The sequence below is a fragment of the Ctenopharyngodon idella genome, chromosome 5 (genome assembly GCF_019924925.1).
Source record: "Ctenopharyngodon idella isolate HZGC_01 chromosome 5, HZGC01, whole genome shotgun sequence".
NCBI classification, from domain to species: domain Eukaryota; kingdom Metazoa; phylum Chordata; class Actinopteri; order Cypriniformes; family Xenocyprididae; genus Ctenopharyngodon; species Ctenopharyngodon idella.
This window is the reverse complement of record NC_067224.1, coordinates 30,774,825-30,795,379: the sequence shown is the minus strand read 5'-3', so window position 1 is coordinate 30,795,379 and position 20,555 is coordinate 30,774,825. Positions and strand designations below refer to the sequence as shown.

The window sequence follows — 20,555 nt, the reverse complement described above, 5'->3', positions numbered from 1 at the left end:
CTACACATCCTCTTTACCTGGATTAGGGCTGGAGTGGCTTGTTGTTTAGGGATGACATGATGCCATGTGGGTTGTACTCTGGAGGACTGTTTAACTACTTAAGGCCAAGCCAACTCACTTAGTTTACCGTCCCCAATGTTATGTTGAGGTAATCAGAGTCGCACACTGGTCTAACCTGTTCTATAGCTAAATGTGCTGTTATGGTTTAGCGTTCCTTTATAGCGTCCCAGTGAAATGAGTGGGTTGACAAGATCATCGCAGATGGCTTACAAGCGATGGAAAGACGCTGATATCAGGTAATCCATGTGTGTTTTGTGTTTATTTGTAAAAATAGACTTTTAATCAACTGAAAGCCGTAGCCTGGAAATGTCAGACAAAGAATGTAGTCTTAAATTATGTTTAGATAGTGAAATGAAAAGCCTAAAGCAGCTTCAATAATATTGATTTTAAATATTTTAACAGTTTTCGATTTACATTGGATTTTTTAAATCGTACAAAGGCTAAAGTCTGTATTTTTTTTAGTGTTCATGAGGAGCAGTCTGGGAATAATGAGCCTAGCAATGAAAGAATTTGCACTATTCTGGAGCAAGAGGATTTGGGGGACAGCAAGACCAGAAGCTCTGGAATGTCAGGTTGGCATCTATCCTACATTTGTAGATGAATGCACAATTTGAACAATTCCTCTTTATTCTAGGATTGTGTTGTTTAAAGCATAAAATGATGATTAAGGCCTGACTCGTGGTGTAATGTATACATGCAGTGCAGCATAGGTCAGTTTAGGATGATCAAAAAATAATTATTTTGTTTAAGAAATAGCATTATGTATGTATGCTACTGGATATTATTAAAGTGAGGGTCAGACTTTTTTGTTCATAGAGCAACAAAAAATAGGTTATAATTAGGCACAAATATATAATTAGACAGGCAGAAAGACTGCTCAATTATATCTTGTGAGGGTTTTTTCATTATTGAAGTCAAACTATTCACTGAAGTCTTTGTCACAAGCGTTGCAGTAACAGGTATCAGTTAGTTCAAGCTACTTTGTCAACAGAATTAAATTCTTCACAGGGTTGAGGTCGTGTCCTTTACTGAATACATACTTGCTCATCTTTAAGTGAGTATTTATTTTTCACTAGAAACATTTACTGTGGAGGAAGCAGTTGAGGCTATTGGTTTTGGATGGTTTCAGTGGAAGCTGTCTATGATAACTGGAGTTGCGTGGGTAAGAAATGTCAATTACAAGTAATTTTACTGAACAAGTAGCATAATTTGTTCAGTTTACTTTGTTTCTTATCTCCATGCAAAGATGGCTGATGCTATGGAAATGATGCTCCTTAGTATTCTAACTCCTCAACTGCACTGTGAATGGAGGCTCTCGAGCTGGAAAGTGGCATTCATAACAGCGGTCAGTATATTTACTGTTGTACACTAACAAAACAATATGTTGATTCTTAAAGGGTAATTCACCCAAAAATGAAAATTATCCCATGATTTACTCACCCTCAAGCCATCCTAGGTGTATTTGTACATGACCTAGGTGTATATGAGTATTGTCTTTCAGACAAACACAATCTGAGATATATTTAAAAAACATCCTGGCTCTTGCAAGTTTTATAATGGTGGTAAAAGGGGTTGGGGATTTTGAAGCCCAAAAAAATGCATCCATCCTTCATAAAAAAAAAAAAAAACCCATACGGCTCCAGGGGTTTAATGTATGACGTAGGATATAGGAGTATCATAAGCTTAGACGCCTCTCGTGGTTTAAACAAATAGGGCTGTGCAACAAACTCAAGCCCCTCTTCTTTTATATTGAAATCCTCCAACATTTCTCTTTAAAATTTCTCATTTTAGACTTCTAATTTGTGACCGGTGTTTTATTTTGCTCTATCCTCTGAGCTTCTGTGTTTGTCATTGCATCATGCGTTGGGTCAGAGGTTGCTCTTCCGTTGCAAATCGATACATACTGCCGGAAGCTAGTTATTATAGTTAATAAAGTTTTGAATATGGATATTTTTCTTACAAAAAACCATTGCTTCGCTTCAGAAGGCCTTTATTAACCCCCTGGAGCTGTATGGATTATTTATTGATGGATGCATTTTTTAAGGCTTCAAAATCTCAACCCACATTCATTACCATTATAAAGCTTGGAAGAGCCAGGATATTTATAAATATATCACCATTTTCATTTTTGGGTGAACTATCCCTTTAAGGTGAATGCTAGGCATACTCTTAGTATTGTCAAGACTTTTGCAATATTTAATCTTTTGAATCTTAAATGTATTGTTATTATTTTGTTTGTACCTTGTCAGGTAGTGTTCATTGGAATGATGCTCAGCTCCTCACTTTGGGGAAACATTTCAGACAAGTATGGCCGAAAAGTGGTACGTTTGGTTTAAATGAAGCACGTCACCTGAGTGAATAAATAAAGTCAATGCATGCATTCTTTATATAACTATAAACATAAAGCAGTCATTATTGCCTCACTGACAACCTCACTGTCTCCATCTGTTAGTGTTTAACACTGTGCATGCTGTGGACATTGTACTATGGGCTTCTCAGTGCTTTCGCACCTGTTTATAGCTGGATCTTAGTCTTGCGAGGCCTCGTGGGATTTGGCCTGGGAGGAGCCCCTCAGTCGTAAGTTTTTACATCAATGAACAAACAATGAAGTGTGGCTTATGGTTTCAAGTCACATTCATAAGTGAGCAACACTCAGATGCAACATTTTATTTTTAGGTCTTTTTATTTATGTTCGAGATACTAAGGCTAGTGCTACATGATTGTGCACTTATTAGTGCCAATATGATTTAAGCATTTAGTTTTACATCATTGTGTGTTAAAACATACAATTATCTTAACTTCCATATTTCCCTAAGGGACCAATAAACCTGTGAAGTGTTACATTTGCTCACTACTGTGAAGAACCACCTGACCAGTCTTATTGATCTAGTATAATTAGCTGTGTTGTTTTTCTGTATATTTATAAAATATGAATTCAAAAGTTTGTTTGTGATATGATTTATGTTTCTGATTTATATGATCAGAAATACAGTAAATAGCGTATTTTTACAATTTATTCCTGTGATGCCAAAGCTGTCTTCAGTGTCACGTGATCTTTTAGAAATCATTCTAATATGCTGATTTGGTGCTCAAGAAACATTTCATTATTATTAATGTTAAAACAGTTGTGCTGGTTAATATTTTTTGAGGAAGCCATGATACATTTTTTCAGGATTCTTTCATGAATCGAAAGTTCAAAAGTAATTTATTAAAAAAAATTTAACAATGTAGAGGTCTTTACTTTCACTTTTGTTAAATTAAATGCATCCACGCTGAATAGAAGTATTGATTTCTTTCAAAAAGAATCTTACTGAACCAAAACTTTTGAACAGTAGTGTCAAAGAAGGACACTCTCACTTTTTTTTCTCCAGCAAATTTCTTAACATGTGTAAATATTAGATTGAACATAAAAAGATTCAACAACTGAGACATAAACTGAACAAATTTCACTAACATTTGACAAGCAGAAATGGAATAATGTGTCCCTGAACAGAGCGGGGATTAATATCAAAAGTTGCAGTGAGTATCTGGTGTTTCCATCCATCTCATCTTGATGGACTGTAGCAGATTTGCCAGTTCTTGCTGTAAGATGTTCCTCCAAGACACTTGCAAGTTCTGTAAGACGTCTAGGGGGACATATATGTACACGTGGTTTGGCACTGCAAGAACGATCAGCAGTCCTTCTTGTCTCCCTGCCTGTAGCACTGTCGGCATCTTACATTACGGACATTGCAATTTATTGCTCTGGCCACATTTCCAGTCCTCATGCCTCCTACAGCAGGACTACAGCATGTTCACACATGATGAGGGACCCTGGGCATCTTTCTCCTGGTGTTTTTCAGAGTAGAAAGTGTCTCTTTAGTGTCCTAACCAAATTGTCTACCGCCTGTAAACTTTTAGTGTCTTAAGGACTGTTCCACAATGTACCATGTTCATTAATTGTTAATGGTTAATTGAACAATCATGAAAAACATTGTTTAAACACTTTCCAATGAGGATATGTAAAGCTTATTTGGATTTTACATATTATCTTTAAAGTGCAGTATACAGAAAAAGGGGCGTTTCTTTTTTTGCAGAGTTTATATATAATTTTACATTTTTAATAATACTTCATCCCCTATTTTAAATTTATTTTATTTTTTTAAAATATTCCTTTTCTTACAGTGTGACATTATATACTGAATTCCTCCCGGTGAAAACCAGAGGGATATCCATAATCCTGTTAGGGGTAATTAAGACCACTGTTTTTTCCACTATTGCACACATTTTCAGCATGAACTTACTATAAATTTTATTGCACTAAGTTAGATTGTTAATGTTGTAACAATGTTTTGTAGGTTATTATTAAATATACCGTAAAATACCTTTAAAATGTTCTCTAATAATGAGAATTACCAAAATGTGTCCTTATAATGATCTTGATAATTAAAAAAATGAATTATTGTGCTGTCCTGATAGGTGTTCTGGGCCTTGGGTGCTGTGTTTGAAGTGTTACTGGCTATGGTGGTCATGCCCACATTAAGCTGGAAATGGCTGCTAGCTTTCTCCACTTTTCCTCTTGTTGTCTTTGCTGCCTCCTGCTGTGTATGTATGGATGTAACAATGTTTTAAACTGTTACTAGACACAAGACTCATGTTCAGGTGCCTGACTGAAAGTCTGTACTTTGAATGTTGATTGTGTGCATTTGTCATGTAGTGGTTACCAGAGAGTGCTAGATTTGATGTACTGAGAGGCAGAGAAGACAAGGCCCTGAAGACTCTGAAACATGTAGCAGCGTCTAATGGGAGCACTATGCCTACAGGAAGACTTATAGCCAACACACAGGTATGTGGGGATGCCAGTCCTACATCTTTTCTCTAAATCTGCTACTCACACATTATTGTGGAATTTTTGGATTTTTATGTTTATATTGTAAATTAGATTAGCAAAAGTTTGTGTTTATGTGTTTATGTGTTCTAGAATGATCGTGGGAGAATTAGAGATCTTTTTATTCCAGAATACTGCAAGACAACACTTTTGGTCTGGTTTATCTGGTATGGATATTGTTAAAAAATGTTAAATCCATCCATATACAGTAAAACTTCTAATAGCTTACCTTTGTTTGTTTTACACACAGGCTATGTAGTGCTTTTTCATATTATGGTCTTGTGCTGCTAACCACTGAGATGTTCCAAGCAGGATCTGCGTGTAGTGGTGAGTGGTTTGTAAGTATTTTTTGTAACCAAAGTCATCATAAAATGTGCACAAACTTGATTTTAACAGAACAGTTTGTTTAACTTAGGTTAGGACCATAAATCTAACCTACACTACTGTTCTGGGGTCAGTATGATTTTTTTCATGTTTTTGAAAGAAGTCTCTTATGCTCACCAAGGCTGCATTTATTTGATCAAAAAAAACAAAACAGTAATATTGTGAAATATGATTACAATATAACAAACAACTTTTTTTCTATTTTAACATATTTAATATAAGATGGCAAAGAGGAATTTTCAGCCATTACTCCAGTCTTCACGGTCACATGATCGTTCAGAAATCATTCTAATATGCTGATTTAGTGCTCAAGAAACATTTCCTATTATTATCAATTTTGAAAACAGTTGTGCTGCTTAATATTTTTGTGGAAACCATGATGCATTTTTTTTTTCAGCATTCTTGAATAGAAAGTTCACAAGTCTTTAACTCTTTTCACTTTTGACTATGGACCCCAAATTTTGAACAGTAGTGTAAATTGTCTGTACTCACCATAGAAAGTAACATCTTTTTGATTTGTAATGACTCAATTGATGCAACTATTTCATATATATTTTAAACACTTGGTGGGCCACATTGTCTAATTCCAGTCACTGACAACTCAAGTATGGAACCTCGGTGCAATTTGGAGTGCATATATCTGACTATTGATGATTATAAGGACCTTTTGTGGACCACCTTAGCAGAATTTCCAGGTGACGTGGCACCATGTGTCATTCTCCCCTCTCAAATGTTGTTTTTAGTTAATTAACCTAAATGCAACATTGTTATACAAGCTACATATAAACTAATAGACAACTGTGTGATTTATGTCTTGATGTCAAAATAGGTATTCTGATCTCCGTGTGGATGATTGATCGAATTGGCCGGAGAAAAAGCATGGCTTTTTTTTTTTTAGCATTCTCTCTGAGTATCATGCCACTGTACACCTGCATACAAAGGTACATTCATCAAGTCATCAAAAAACCTGTACAGACACTGATAAGTATCCCAAATAAACTTTGTAATTGTAAAAAGAAGAGAAAAAAACAGCCCTTTTTTTTTTTTTCAAGACAATGTAAATGACTATGTTAATTTTTTTTCTTTACTATTTCCAGGACAGTTCTCACAGTCTTTATTTTCATTGCTCGAGCCTGTATAACAGCAGGCTGGCAGGTTGCATATGTTTATACACCTGAGGTAAGGCTTAATTGCAAAGGAGCTTATTGTGCTTCAGTCAATCCTAGTAGAATTTTCATTTAAAATGTTTTCTTTTTTCTTGTTTTGGCCTCCTCAGGTTTTCCCCACCGCAACCAGGGCTATTGGTATTGGTACAAGCAGCGGGATGGCTCGTGTTGGAGCTCTCATCACACCATTTATTGCTCAGGTAGAGCATTCCTCCGATTTCCTAAGAAGAAAAAAGGTGTAATGAACATGTATTGATGCATGTTTGTGTCTGTCCCTCTTCAGGTACTTCTGAAAACATCAGTTTATCTGGCTCTGTCTGTGTATTTAATATGTTGTTTGCTGGGCACAGTAGCATCCTGGGCTTTGCCTATGGAAACAACAGGGCGGAGCTTACAGGAATCAACTCAAAACACCATGGAACAAAAACACATGGAAAGACCGCATGGTTCTGAGATAGCCGAATCCTCCAGCAACACATCTCCTTAACAGCACATGGAAAACTGAAACTGTTTGATGTCAGAAAAACAATGTATGATCAGGCCATTCTGGTATATACTAAATGTTGTGTAAGTGCATTCTAAAGGTACTGATTCATAGGAGATTTTTAGATAAATAATATATGCATGTATTATGTGTTTCTGGTCTTTTTTCTTTTGAAATGGTACATAAACCCGTTTATGATACCAAGTACTTGTGTAACTAAAAGACCCAATGAAATGGTTTGACAAGTGAAGATTTCTGTCCTGTGTTGATTTTTTTTTCAATAGACTCTATGCACACCTACTGCCTACGTATTACGCTAAACTCTAAACGTGAGCTTCTGGTATTCTCTCACAGCAAACTCCTTCTGCCATATTTCTAAACGGTCATTATATTACATTGTAGATAACTATATTGAACAACATTTGAGTTCCAGAATCTCTAAATACACCAATAGACTTTAATTGTGACAGCCATGAGCTATGATTTGCTATTTGCTGTATGACTGCAGAGGGAGGGATATTTTTGTTTTAGAGAGAATTTGATTGGACAAAAATGTATGTAGTGCAGGATGAGTCATCAATATTTTTGTTGATTTTTCTAGGATGAGAAAACTGTAGAACGAGTAGCCTACAATAGAATATGCTCACGTTAATTGGAAATAATTTGTAAATCTGCTAAATTTAACATCATGTCAACATTTCATCAAGAGGACTAGTTAACAGAGATGCAATATAAAAGACAAAACTCATTTTTTTATTAGTATAATATTTATAATTATAACCAGAAGGTTTAATTTGCATTTCAAACACACACACACACGGTTTAGCCTCACTTTTGGCTGCTGAACCATACAAATTTCTCTTCGTCATAAAGAGGAAGGAAAAATCTAGCGATCAAGCATTACGTTAGTTTTGAGATAGTCTACATCATGAGGGCTCTAGTAGTATGTGGATGATTGGGTGTTGAGTCTGCATAGGATGCACTGTTGTCAGGGAGAAGTGCAAGTCACCTTCACGCGGTTGGCCCAGAAGCCCATATCTAACACAGACGATCACAGAACTACACCAACCACGGACGGCGGTCCCGAAACAAGGTCCATTATGTCTGGCCACTAAATCAACGGTCCAGCCGCGAAGATAGAGCACAAACCGTTTATTGGCATCGTTGGCGTGAATGAGAATTTGTAGAATCGCTGAGTTGGATGACAAAGCCGATGATGGGTTTATCGCTCCGCTAAATAGATTTAATGCGCCTCTGAATGCATTAACCCCGTCACTGGCGGGCGCAAAACAGTGTATCTCGGCGTGTCCTATTCGGACCGGAACGCCTGTGAGGTTTCCCTGAACGCTTTGCAGCGCAGCCATGGCTCTGGTGACTCTGCAGCGCTCCCCAACACCCAGCGCCGCATCCTCAGCCAGCACCAACGCGGGGGAGGTGAGTGGAGGCTGACCGGCAGAGGAAATGCCGGGGATGCATGTGTAAATAGCGCTTAAACAGCTACTGTTAGCCAGGCCTTTTGCTCGGGGATCATTTTTCCTTTCTAATGATGTGCAAATGTGATACTACAAGAAGTCACCGAGTTCAACCTGCTGTGTCGATGAGCGCATGGTTAAGTTTTGACATTAGCGAGGCGGTGTTTTCAGGCACTGTATATGAGAGCGCGCGTGATGATGGGGATTAACTTGACTTGCCCAAACAAAACAAAGCATACCAGTACTGAATTTTGGTTATATTGTTGAAATAGTAAAATATATTTGTGTAAGTGGTTAAAATATCTGCTAATTATTTTCCTTTTCCGTAGGCGGCACGGTGCAATTATAATTTCAATGTTTATCTTACCCTACATTCAATAACGTAATCTAATTTGTGTTGGGGATTAAAGTGGTAATAAACTGGCTGCCTTGTTTAACGCAATAGGTCAGTTCAGCCATACCACAAATATGCTTTAGAGCACTTTCTTAGCATAGTAATATTTGATGATACTTACCAACTGAGCGTTTGCCTCGTTTGTGAACGAATCGCTCATGGAGTCGGATCTTTTAATGAATCTGATGAACTGATTCAGAAAACCTGCGTAAGCGATTCATTCACGAATCAGACTGAACAATTTAAAATTACGAAACTGGTCTGAATGGTTTTCGAGTCAACGGCTCATTGAACTGAGATCCTTCTTTATTCGGGCATGTGCGATTGATAATGAACTGAGAGTAATCTTATACTAAGTGCATTTGAGTTTTAATGATATAGTGAAAAGTTACCTTACTTTATTTACCGAACTGTAGAAATGTTAGAAATAAAACACACTAGAATGTTTACGACTTTATGAGGGTTTTATTATCAGCACAGGTATGGAGTGGGTTTAAATAGATAATACTTTATTTAAATGCATGGAAGAACCTTTTTCAGAGATGTAAATGAGTTTTAGTATTGTTTAATGTGCATTCAAATTATATATAGGTTCTAAATGACACTGTTTGCTAAATCATGGTTCCACCTGCCATTTAAATAAACAGCCTTATTAATAAAACCTGATAGAAAAAAAAAAAATAAACAGCGATATGTGCTTGCTTGTCAGGGATCACGTGATGACGCAATAACGCTATGACCTAATAGAATGACTGAATCGTTTTTTGAGTCGGTTATTTGAAACGAACTGTTCGAAAGAGCCGAGTCTTCCTCTCACTACTCCCAGTACACTCACTGCAATGATGTCATTGAATAGATACTCTGCCTGGTGACCAATCATGGGACCCAGAATATTGTCATGTCTCCCCCCAAGATTTTGCTGTTCACGCTTCTTAGAGACAGCCCACTAATGAGCTATCTTACTATAGCATAAGCCCACAGTAATGTCTATCCCTTAGGCTTTCCCTTTTAATGTGTCTATCGCAAGTGTTTGTGTTTTGCTTAAGCATAAAACGTCTGATTGAATTTCTGCATGCTATTTTAAGTCTTCAGTTTAGTGCTTTCTGGATCCATCCAATTAGACAGGCTTTTAATAGTTTTTTTATGGCTTTTTTGTCTGTAAACCATGATGAGAGACATTCAGAATAATAAAAAGTTATTTCATGTGGTGTATTTTCTGTGTATTTTCTATTTATAATTCCACTTCTGCTGTTTTTTTTTGTCAGGATTTAGGCAGTGATGATGATCGAAAAGCAAACCTAAGGTCAGTGCTATTTTTATTCATCTTATTTAATCCATTCTTCCTTTAACTACAACTATAATTAATCTTTATTTTGGAGTGTGTTCATAATTATATGTGTGGCCTATTTCAGCCTGAGTGAAAGTTTCTTCATGGTAAAAGGGGCAGCTCTGTTTTTACAGCAAGGGAGCAGTGCACAAGGGCCCAGAACACCCACCCATCATAAAAATGCAGGTAAACCACAATAAGGCCGTAAGTAACTGAGCAATGTCTTAAACATTGGGGGTTGACCAATTTTTGTTGGGGTGGAGGAGGGTCGTCTTATTTAAAGAAATTAATTTTTCAATTCAAAATGGAGATATTTGACAAATATCTTGCATCTCTGGATGTTACATTTCACATTTCTGTTGTAAAACAGTTGTCAAATATTAAATGTTTAGCTACTTACATCTTACCTCACACTTTTTTTTTTTACAACTGAAGCATCGCGGTGAAATTCACGTTCAGTTTCTGTGAACAGTAAAAGCTGCTTTCTTTGATTTGATTGGCTGTCTCAATCATTTTGGAAATTGATGAGTGCTGTTAGACCACGGAGGCAGACCAGCCCTAAAATTTAACTTTTAAAACTTTTTGCATTGTAACAAGAAACAGAGCGGTGCGTAATGGAGTGCATGGTCAATTTGACCAATTTTTGGGTACTTGCCCCCCTCAATGTCTATGATGGTTATGGCCTTGAACTACAACAGTAAAGGTGGATGTGACATATTTCCATTAACTTATTCTTTTACATTTTGGTATTATTGTTGATGAAAAAAAATGTGGTTTATTGTGCATAAGATTATTACATTATATGTTATCTGAGTTTTTTCTTTTAATTGATCTTTTTGTTGTTGTTGTTGTTTAAGGTGATCTACCACAGCACCTACAAGTAATGATAAACACCCTCCGTTCTGAGGATAGAATTAAATTAGTAAGTGACATACACTGTATCTAGTACAATGTAGGAATGGCTACTGATCTCAATGTTCATAAACCAATGTACACTGTCTATCAACAGGTTGTTAGGTTAGAAAGTGGATGGACAGACCATGTGCGGTACATGGTGGTTGTCTACACAAATGGGCGTCAAGACACTGAAGAAAACATACTACTTGGAATGGATTTCACAGATAAGGACAGGTAAGAACCTGGTTGTGCTAACTAACAGCCTTTATGCATTCACTGCATTTTTATTCATAACCACACTTATTGGTTGACACAAATGTTCGTTTGTTTGTTTGTTGTAGTAAAAGTTGCTCTATTGGGATGACTCTTCCACTTTGGAGTGATACCAAGATTCACTTGGATGGAGATGGGTAAATATCCTAGTTCACTTTCTGTAAGGCAAAGGTTCAGGCTGGGTGTCTTGTCCCAGTGGTTCAATTATTTGGCCAGTAAAATAGGATTGACAAAAAGTATGCTGGTGTTAATTTTCTTTAAGGAACATATAATATATATTTTTAAATTTATTATTTATTATTTTTTCACTTATAACGTTAGTTGTTTTTATTATTTTTCCAACCTCACATCAGCATGAAATTGAAATTGACCCTATCTATCTTTTAAATGCATGTTATTGATTTTATTGTGAACGATTCATCCTCGCATGTTTCCTTTTTCTTGTTTTTATCTACTTTTTTTGAGCTAGTCATTTTTAATCAAAATGTCTCTGTAGTGACATATGCCAGACTTCTCAATCATTTCGTCCTCATAAATCCCCTCCCCGTCTTTCTTTTTCAATAATCTGTTTCACTCAGGTGTACATCACAATATGGAAGAAAAGATGTCACTATTTATGTTTCATTGTGACTTAAAAACTCCTGTGTTTAAGTGTATCTTTTTAAGGAGTATGGAACAAACTTTTTTAGTTTTTTTAGTTTTAAATATTTTTTTTTAAACTCAATTGATCGTTCACACATACCATACACATTGAAATAAAGACTGTATATGTTTGGTCAGTTAAATCATGTTATAAGTTATGTTTACAGAGAATGACCTCTACAGGTTCAGTATGAAATAACATGTTTATGGTCTTTGTGCACGTGACCTGGGGGCTATTGGCAAATGCAATAAGCAAAAAGAATTTTCCACTGGTTTGTGGTGTAAAACTGTTCCTCTAACCAACCTGGGAAAGCAGCATCATCCTGCTGCCTGCTTATGCATTTCTATATAATCACAAATGATGCCATAATTTACGTGCCTGATTTTAATTTACTCCTCTATCTCTTCTCCCAGAGGTTTCAGTGTGAGCACAGCAGGAAGACTGCATGTTTTCAAGCCCGTGTCAGTCCAAGCCATGTGGTACGTTGGCTCAAAGTTAAATATACAAACTATTACTGTTTATAACATGTTTTTTTATTTTGAGTTGACATTTTAATAACGTGTTCTCACACACTTCAGGATATGATTATGTTTGACTTATTGTATATTGCAGGTCTGCCCTCCAGGTGTTGCACAAAGCATGTGAGGTGTCCCGCAGATACAACTATTTCCCTGGAGGGATGGCCCTTACGTGGGCCGGCTATTATGAGAGCTGCATCTCCTCAGAGCAGAGCTGTATCAATGAGTGGAATGCCATGACTGATCTAGAGACCACCCGGCCTGACTCCCCAGTCATGTTTTCTGATCAGTGAGTTATATGTCTTTGGATAAAAAAAAAAAGTACTTTAATAAATCTCCAATGCTACATAAATGCAACAACAGATTGATAAACTGATTATAGTAAAATAAGTTTTAATACTCTGATATGTGACTAAAATCTTTATTAATTTGCATGTATTAACATTGCTTTTCATGTCATAAACAGGCCAACGGAGAGAGAGAGAACAGAGTGTATGATCAAAGCCAAACTCCGAAACATAATGATGTTTCAGGACCTGGAAAATATTACTTCTAAGGAGGTATATGTAATGAGGTTTTTATGTCATGGTTTACATAAATGAATCAGCCATGGAAGGAGCATTAAATTAAATCCTTTCACTTCTGTAGATCCGAAATGAGCTGGAACAACATATGAGCTGCAACCTGAGGGAGTATAAAGAGTTTATTGACAATGAGATGCTGCTTATCCTCGGCCAGATGGACAAGGCTACGCTCATATTTGATCATCTGTACCTGGTAAAGCTTCCTCCAAGATTTCTCTGCCATTCTTGTTTGCTTAAGATATTCGCTTGCCTAAAAAGCAGAGTGCATACTGCTAGTTTACTGATAGGACTTTGCGGTAGGACTATAGGACTACTTTCTCAAACAATTCTGGATTTAAAAAAAAAAAAAATCAGAATTTCAAATTAATTGTTAACCATTCTGGTTATTGAAAAAAAACATTACAGATATAGATAAGAGTTTACACTATGCAAACAAACATACACAAGAGCCTGCAGATAAGATTAACTATCAATAACAAAAAGGCTGATTAACTATTTTTATTTAATTTCATTTTTTTACTTAATTTTTTAAAAATTATTTTAAAATTTCTTCATTTAAATGCAGTATGTATTTACACCGAAATCAAAATTGTTGAACCCATGCTCAAAACTTGATCATTCTCCTTTGCATCTACTGAAAACAAGAACCTATTAAGTTTACAATAAAATTACATGGTTATCGACAGGAGCTTTAAGACTCTAGAAGCTAATAAATCTATTGTTGTCGTACATCTCATTAATTTCAGGGCTCAGAATGGAACGCATCCAACTTGGAGGAGCTTCAAGACTCTGGGTTAGTGCTGATATATATCGACCTACTGTGCGTCTACTTAAGATTACAGTACATTGTGTATTTAACACAAGTCTGCAGTATACAGTCTAATGTCAGTTTATTTTTATGCAGGGTGGGGTATATCCTCAATGTCACAAGAGAGATTGACAACTTTTTCCCTGGTACCTTTTGTTATTGTAACATCCGTGTTTATGATGATGAGACTACAGACCTGCTGGCGCACTGGAACGAAACCTACAACTTCATAGTTAGAGCCAAGTGAGTTACTTTTCATGGTTAGAAAGATATTTGAAAAGAGTTATTGTTCCTGTCGTATGCTGTTTCACTCAATAAAGGACCCATATTTTTTGGCAAAAGCTTTTTTGACTTTGATGCCTGTATATCTTTCATATAGGAAAAACAACTCTAAATGCCTAGTACATTGCAAGATGGGAGTGAGTCGCTCAGCATCCACCGTCATTGCTTATGCTATGAAGGAGTTTGGATGGTCACTTGAAAAGGCGTACAGTTTTGTCAAACAGAAGAGGAATATAGCACAACCCAATCCAGCATTTATGAAACAACTGGCTGAGTACGAGGGGATTTTAGATGCCAGGTGGGAAAAGTCAAGATAATGAGAAACCTGTTCTTTTTAACATCATAAATTCATTGTTGCATTTGCATTTACATTTATTCATTTAGCATACACATTTTATTCAGAGCATCTTACTTTTTAATTATTGTCAATGTCAATGTGAATAATGTGAAAAAGACCAGCTTTAGAACAGCATAAATTTCCATGCTGGTTTATGATGGTTTGGTGCTGGCGAAGCCAGTCAACCAGCACGGTCTTTCTGGTCAAAGCTGACTGAACAGCAAAGACTTGTTAGTTAAGTAGCCTGGTGAGGACACAAACATCCTAAACTGAACAGTTGCTGGTGACCACATAGGCTTTCAAACATGTAATAAAAGGACCAAACCTTCTTTGATTGTATTTTCTCTTTTCGCACTATCAAGATGTGACTGCTACCTTTGTTTTCTGTCATTGTAGCAAGCAGAGACACAACAAACTCTGGCAACCAGACAGTGATGAGTATTCGCTGGAGGGCCTTCAGGCTTCAGCTGCCAGTGGTGACCAGACTCCTCAATTTTCGTCGCTGCACCCCGATCAGGAGGAGACGGCTTGGGGCCACGGAGGAGCGAGTGCTTCCCCCTGCTGCGGAGAAGAGCCGACAGACCATCTCAACTACAACTACTACTTCCGGCGACTCTCAGACACTGCTCTGGACAGTGAACCCTCCACGCCAGTTCGAGGTCCTCCACTGTTAGGCATGGAACGAGTCTTTATTGAGATTGAGGACGTGGAGAGGGATGCGTTGTTGGACGATGAGGGTTTTCCCATGGCTCACTTAGCCCTTCCTGGGGAGGGTACAGCAGCCCAGACCTGCGGCCGACTGGAGCCCTTGGAGGACATGCGCTTGCGGCTGGAGTTCAGCACGGTGGAGGAGGAGGATGAGGAGGAAGCACAAAAGGAGGAGGCGGAGATGGCTGCCTTAGCTCGTGGTGAGGAGATGCAGAGGGAAGACGGGAGCCTGGCTAACTCGAACCGCTTTAACAACGAGAACGCCAACAACAGCAACAGGCTGGCCGGGAAACGCAGCTGCCCTTCTGGCTTTGACGTGAGTATGACGTCTTAGCTGTAGCGGCAGCTCTCCTGGCTTGTATGCAAGCTTATAGCTCAAAGAGCTCTTTTCTGTGAATCCATCCTAAACGCTTTACTTTCTCTAAAGCATCCCGTACTCTTACACCTTTAAAAAACCTAACCATGCATTCTCCCTGCCTGTGTGTATTCATCGGTTTAGGACAGTGCTAGCATTGGAAACCCCTACAAAGTGAAGCCCTCATATCAGTCGTGCCGAGACTGCCTGCGCCTGCCCAGCGGCCGCCGCTGCGAACGTCGCACCCATCGCCTTAACCTGCCACGTCATGCTGGCCTTCCCAGTATCTCCATCCAGGCCCCCGGAGGACACAAATTCAGTCCCGCCTCCGCCAATAAGGTGCCTCCTCCTGCCCCTCGGCATCACATGAGCAGCGGGCACTGCCAGTGCATTCGTTGCTCCAGTCGGGCCAACTTGGACACTTACCTCAAGCAACCAAGCTGCGAAGACCTTCCTCAGGATTTGCGTTATTCCTTGGAGACTGAGGACAAAATGGAGGGGGAGGACGAGGGGAGCAAGGGGAGCTCCAGCAGTCCTATGACAGAGCTCACTCTCCTGAGGCTCAGTTTGGGTGGTGAGAGGCCTATGGCGGAGCTCAGTCAGGGGGTCCACCTGGAGACACAGCTGGTGCACCATAGACTGGAGCAAGTGTCCGGTCCTCAGTCGGAACAGATGGACCTGAGTGTAGAGGACACTGCCATGGAGGACATGGAAGTGGATGAGGAGAATGTTCCCAACTTGCACCCTGGCTCCAGTGAATTCCAGCAAATGCTTGCACCGGGCTCGTCCCTGACGCGCAGCTCCAGCAGCGACAGTCTTCAGAGAATTCGGAGAGGCCAGCCGGGCTTGGTACGTCAGCGAGCTCAAGAGATTGAGACCCGTGTGCGGCTCGCCGGACTGACCATGTCCTCCCAACTTAAAAGGTCTAATTCGCTGGCCAAGCTAGATGACTTGGCCATCTCCACAGAGGACCTTACGCTTTCCGCCACAGTCTCAATTGACTATGAGGAGCAAGAGCCTTCTCTTTGCTTGGAAACCTCTTGCTCTCCCAAGCTCTCTTTAACTCCGACTGTGTTGCAGAGTTTGAAAAGCTGACTCAAAGATGTCAGAACTGCTTTCTCAGTGAATGGGACTGCTCTAGTCCTACAGCCATTGAAAGCAACCATGCAGGCTGATGCTGCAAGACACCTCATGAGAACAATCAGGCCAGGCTTGGACATCCTTCCAGCAGCCCTTTACATAACTGCACTGCGTTCTTCATGTGTCTGTCTGTGCTTTAACTAAGATATATATATTAAAGCATGCTCTGGCTTGGACCTTTATTAATGGCTTTGTTGATATCGCATTTCTTTGTCTTGCTAAAGGAAGCCCAACCTGTTACGGTTTTACTATACATGTGGCCCATCTATAGGTGGCATAATCAAGACCTGGTTAAATTAGCAATGATTTTATTCAAATATTTGTTTGATATCCATAATTTATAATTATTTTAACTTTTAAAGCCCATTTTAATGCCCTTTGATGGATATTATTACTAACAACAATTCACCAGCAAATTTATGTGCTATTGCAGATAAACCAATCATGTAGTTGAGATGATTCAGTGAGAAAAAGAGGCAGTTTATCTGATTTAGATAGTCACAAACCATCAAAGTGCACATAAATGTAAAAATTAGAACAATGTTATGGAATATCTAATCAGACTTTGTGTTATTTATAATGATAATAGAAATTTCCAGATGTAGATACTGATACATGACCATTTTAGCTATGGCTTTATTAAAACATGATCAAAATTTGAGCCCATAAGAATTCATATTTTAGTGGCGACTTTGTTGTTCAGTTTTGCCTTCAAGAGCCGTATAGTTCTAAGAAATTTTCATCAAAACGTCACACAACAAAAGTAATTTCAGACTAAAGTTTAGTCTGAAATTTTTGATTGTCACTGTGTCATTCCAACCTGATAGTTACTTGAATCCTTAAATGTTGCCATTTTTCAAAAATGACATCAACAAAGCCACATAATTATTGTCTATTTCCAGAGAAAAATGCAACATGAATGTGGTTGGCTATTTGTCTTACAATTCTCTAATTTACTTCTCAGCTGGTGTTTATCAGATCAACTACATCCAAAATGTGCTACTAGAGCATAGCTCCTGTTATGTAATTTAGCTTAAGCTGTTTATTGTACAAATTGTAGCCTGTGATGTGCAAAAAGGCTTTAGCAGCAACACATTAGTACAATACAGTCTTCAAGTTGATCAGAGGATGTTCAAATGTGTCACTATCGTCCTTTAAAAGGTCCTTTTAAAGTGTCTCCTATACAAAATGACATCATGGCATCTGATAATGACAGACATGTACGTTAAGTATTAACAGGTACGAGCAGTGTGTTATCTTATGATATTGTGGCCATTGGGACTTACTACCATGATAGGGACATTACTATCATATGTGTAAAAGAACACAAAGTTTGATTAGTGCTCTGGGACAGCTAGTAAGTTTGAAAGTATTGGTTAAACTTGACCTTAATTATTTTTTTCATATATATATATATATATATATATATGTATATTTAATAATTATTGTTACCAATATGTTATTGGTCTTTATGTTGTCTATTAAGCTTTTTTGTTTTTCTTTTTTCTTTTTGGAAAAAAAAAAAAAAAATATGCAAAGTGGCCTGTGCAATAAGTGTAAGCAAGAATTTGAAGAGAATGATTTTTATTTATACAATAATAAGAAAAGTAACTACTTTTCATTTAGAAGAATGGAAATCAGATGTGAAAGAAAAGCACCTTGAGTGAGATTTGAGTGAAAGTTTTTTTCCCATATGATCCACATGGACTAAGTCACTGCTGTATGAAACTATGTTCTGACTTTTATTTTAAAAACTGTGAGACATGTTTCATATTGCTTTTGTAAATAAAAAAAATTTGTCTTTTTATTTATCCCCCCCCCCCCCCCCCCCCCCATTCATTCCCATTACAAACTGTATAGGTTTGGGGAGGTATTTCTGCAAATCAAAATTATTACGATTGCCAAAAAAGATGGCCTCCCAAAAAGAGTAAAGTTGTAGTTTTGCTTTCCGCTCATGGCTCCTCCCAGCTGCTGCTGATTTGAGTACTAGACATTTTGTTTCTTCAGACATGCAAGTGCCTTACCTGTTGCCATTTGCAATCAAACGGTTCTTTGGTAAAAACCGCTTGTTTCACAGAGGTTTTGTCTTCACCTGGTTGCAGTCTTTATAGAGCAATGTTTATTTTGAACAACATATTTGTGGCTTATTTTTTGATCTGTTTGTCTTTTCATTTTGATACTACATTTCATATTTGAATCGAAAAGACCAAAGTCATTTATTTATTGTCATGTTTTGACATGTTTGAACACACTAAGCCAACAATAAAATCAACTGGAGAAACTGTAAGATTGCCTTTAGCCCTAACTTAACAGCTCTTAAAAGTGACTTGGAACACACATCAGATACTGTACTTCATTTTGACCATTTTAAGTTGTGTTGCACTATGTTTTATAATGTAATGTACAGTTAATTATAGAAATAAATTGTTTATTGTCTGCATCAGAAATGGACCAGTGTTGCATTTATTTATAGCCTTGAGTTGCTCATAAGGAGAGAGGAGAGAAAAATGTTGATAATTATTAAAATAAATGAATATGTGCTGCACATAATAAATCACTTCTTAGTATGAGGAAATTTTCTACAAAATAACAGTAAAGTAAATGACACATTAATGAAGAAAAAGTGTTGCTTTGTCTGACCTTTGAGGGAGTGCTTCACAGAAGGAACTCTTATTGAATTAGGCAAATGTGATTTCGACATCACAAGACCAGATACTGGAGCAGCCCAGAGACTGAGGCTGGAGTCAGTTAAACAGACTAACATTACTGTATTAAGTGCAATCCAAAGACGTTTCTGGATCATTGGTGAGGACTTTTCGCCTTCATTAGGAATACATGAACACGGTGAGATTGTCAGCTTCAATTTCTATTGCTTATGTTATATCTGTATTAATGCGATTTCAGCTATGTAAATCTCTCTGGGCAGACATACATATAAATGTAAATGTATTTGTGTATTACTTGTCTGGGGGAGATTTATTTTTAAAAGACATCTTGAAAAATACTTACAATGAAAAATTTAAAATGTGGAACACTATAAACAGACTTTTTAAAAATACAACATTCATCTCTGTATTCATTGAACCGTAAGACATATTTGACTACATTTAGTTCATTGTTTTACATAGATAATAAGAACAATTGTTACTGATATTTGTCATTTGAATAACGTGTGAGCAATTCCAAGTGCCTTAAAGCTCAAATATAATTTACCCATCTGCTCAAAAGTCACATGAAACAATTTTTTTTCTCTTACATGTTTTCTGTTGCTGTACATAAAATTGTGTGTTGACATTACTTGAGCATTAAACATTGTGCTCAACCTGCAAATTCATTCACAAACTGTTTTGGGTAGGGTGATGAAGCTAAACGGAGAGAGTCTGGTTTTATGGATGGCCCTTGCCAGCTGCTTAGAATATTGCAAGCTGAGGCCATCAACCTTAAAATAACCTGCGCAGTGCCTGTGCAATGACATAAGCATATTATAAGTTTGCCATTCATCCAGCAGAGCGTTTACCTCTACAGCTGACATTCTCAGACAGAGTAAAGAGTCAACTCAGAGCACTGGACCCTTAAAATATCCCATCATGCTGAGAGACACAAATGAGATGACATTTCCTGATAATGTAGAGCCATATTTATTCATGTTTATATAGACAAATCCACATTCATAAGCTGTGTCGTGTACCTCAAAATATGCTAATGACGAATCTATTTAATATACTTTTTGACATTATCTTCATTTGTTTTGTTTAAAGGGTTAGTTACGAAAACTACGAAAAACATATTTAAATCAGTTCATGTGAGTACAGTGGTTCAATATTAATATTATAAAGCGACGAGAATATTTTTGGTG

General features: G+C 37.5%; 2 protein-coding genes across 4 annotated transcripts; both read left to right on the top strand.

The window, feature by feature from the left end:
- Positions 1–81: 81 nt before the first annotated feature.
- On the top strand, positions 82–7,211 carry svopb (SV2 related protein b). The gene is made up of 16 exons (XM_051893279.1): positions 82–296; positions 523–632; positions 1,137–1,222; positions 1,307–1,405; positions 2,310–2,381; positions 2,513–2,637; positions 4,225–4,288; positions 4,519–4,644; positions 4,757–4,885; positions 5,021–5,094; positions 5,178–5,254; positions 5,902–6,006; positions 6,141–6,252; positions 6,409–6,490; positions 6,588–6,677; positions 6,761–7,211. The coding sequence occupies exons 1-16, from the start codon at positions 235–237 to the stop codon at positions 6,962–6,964; spliced, it is 1,617 nt and encodes a 538-aa protein (XP_051749239.1). The 5' UTR covers positions 82–234; the 3' UTR covers positions 6,965–7,211.
- Positions 7,212–7,772: 561 nt separating this feature from the next.
- On the top strand, positions 7,773–19,150 carry ssh1b (slingshot protein phosphatase 1b). 3 transcript variants are annotated; one of them, XM_051893261.1, is made up of 15 exons: positions 7,773–8,395; positions 10,093–10,130; positions 10,240–10,340; positions 11,012–11,076; positions 11,164–11,285; positions 11,393–11,461; positions 12,381–12,446; positions 12,580–12,774; positions 12,952–13,045; positions 13,134–13,262; positions 13,816–13,862; positions 13,974–14,120; positions 14,257–14,457; positions 14,893–15,520; positions 15,704–19,150. In XM_051893261.1, the coding sequence occupies exons 1-15, from the start codon at positions 8,324–8,326 to the stop codon at positions 16,652–16,654; spliced, it is 2,925 nt and encodes a 974-aa protein (XP_051749221.1). In that variant the 5' UTR covers positions 7,773–8,323; the 3' UTR covers positions 16,655–19,150. The 3 variants fall into 3 exon arrangements, with proteins under 3 accessions (XP_051749221.1, XP_051749222.1, XP_051749223.1); XM_051893262.1 differs by having other exon boundaries at positions 7,775–8,395; positions 10,289–10,340; XM_051893263.1 differs by having other exon boundaries at positions 7,776–8,395; positions 15,709–15,857.
- The last annotated feature ends 1,405 nt before the right edge of the window (positions 19,151–20,555 follow it).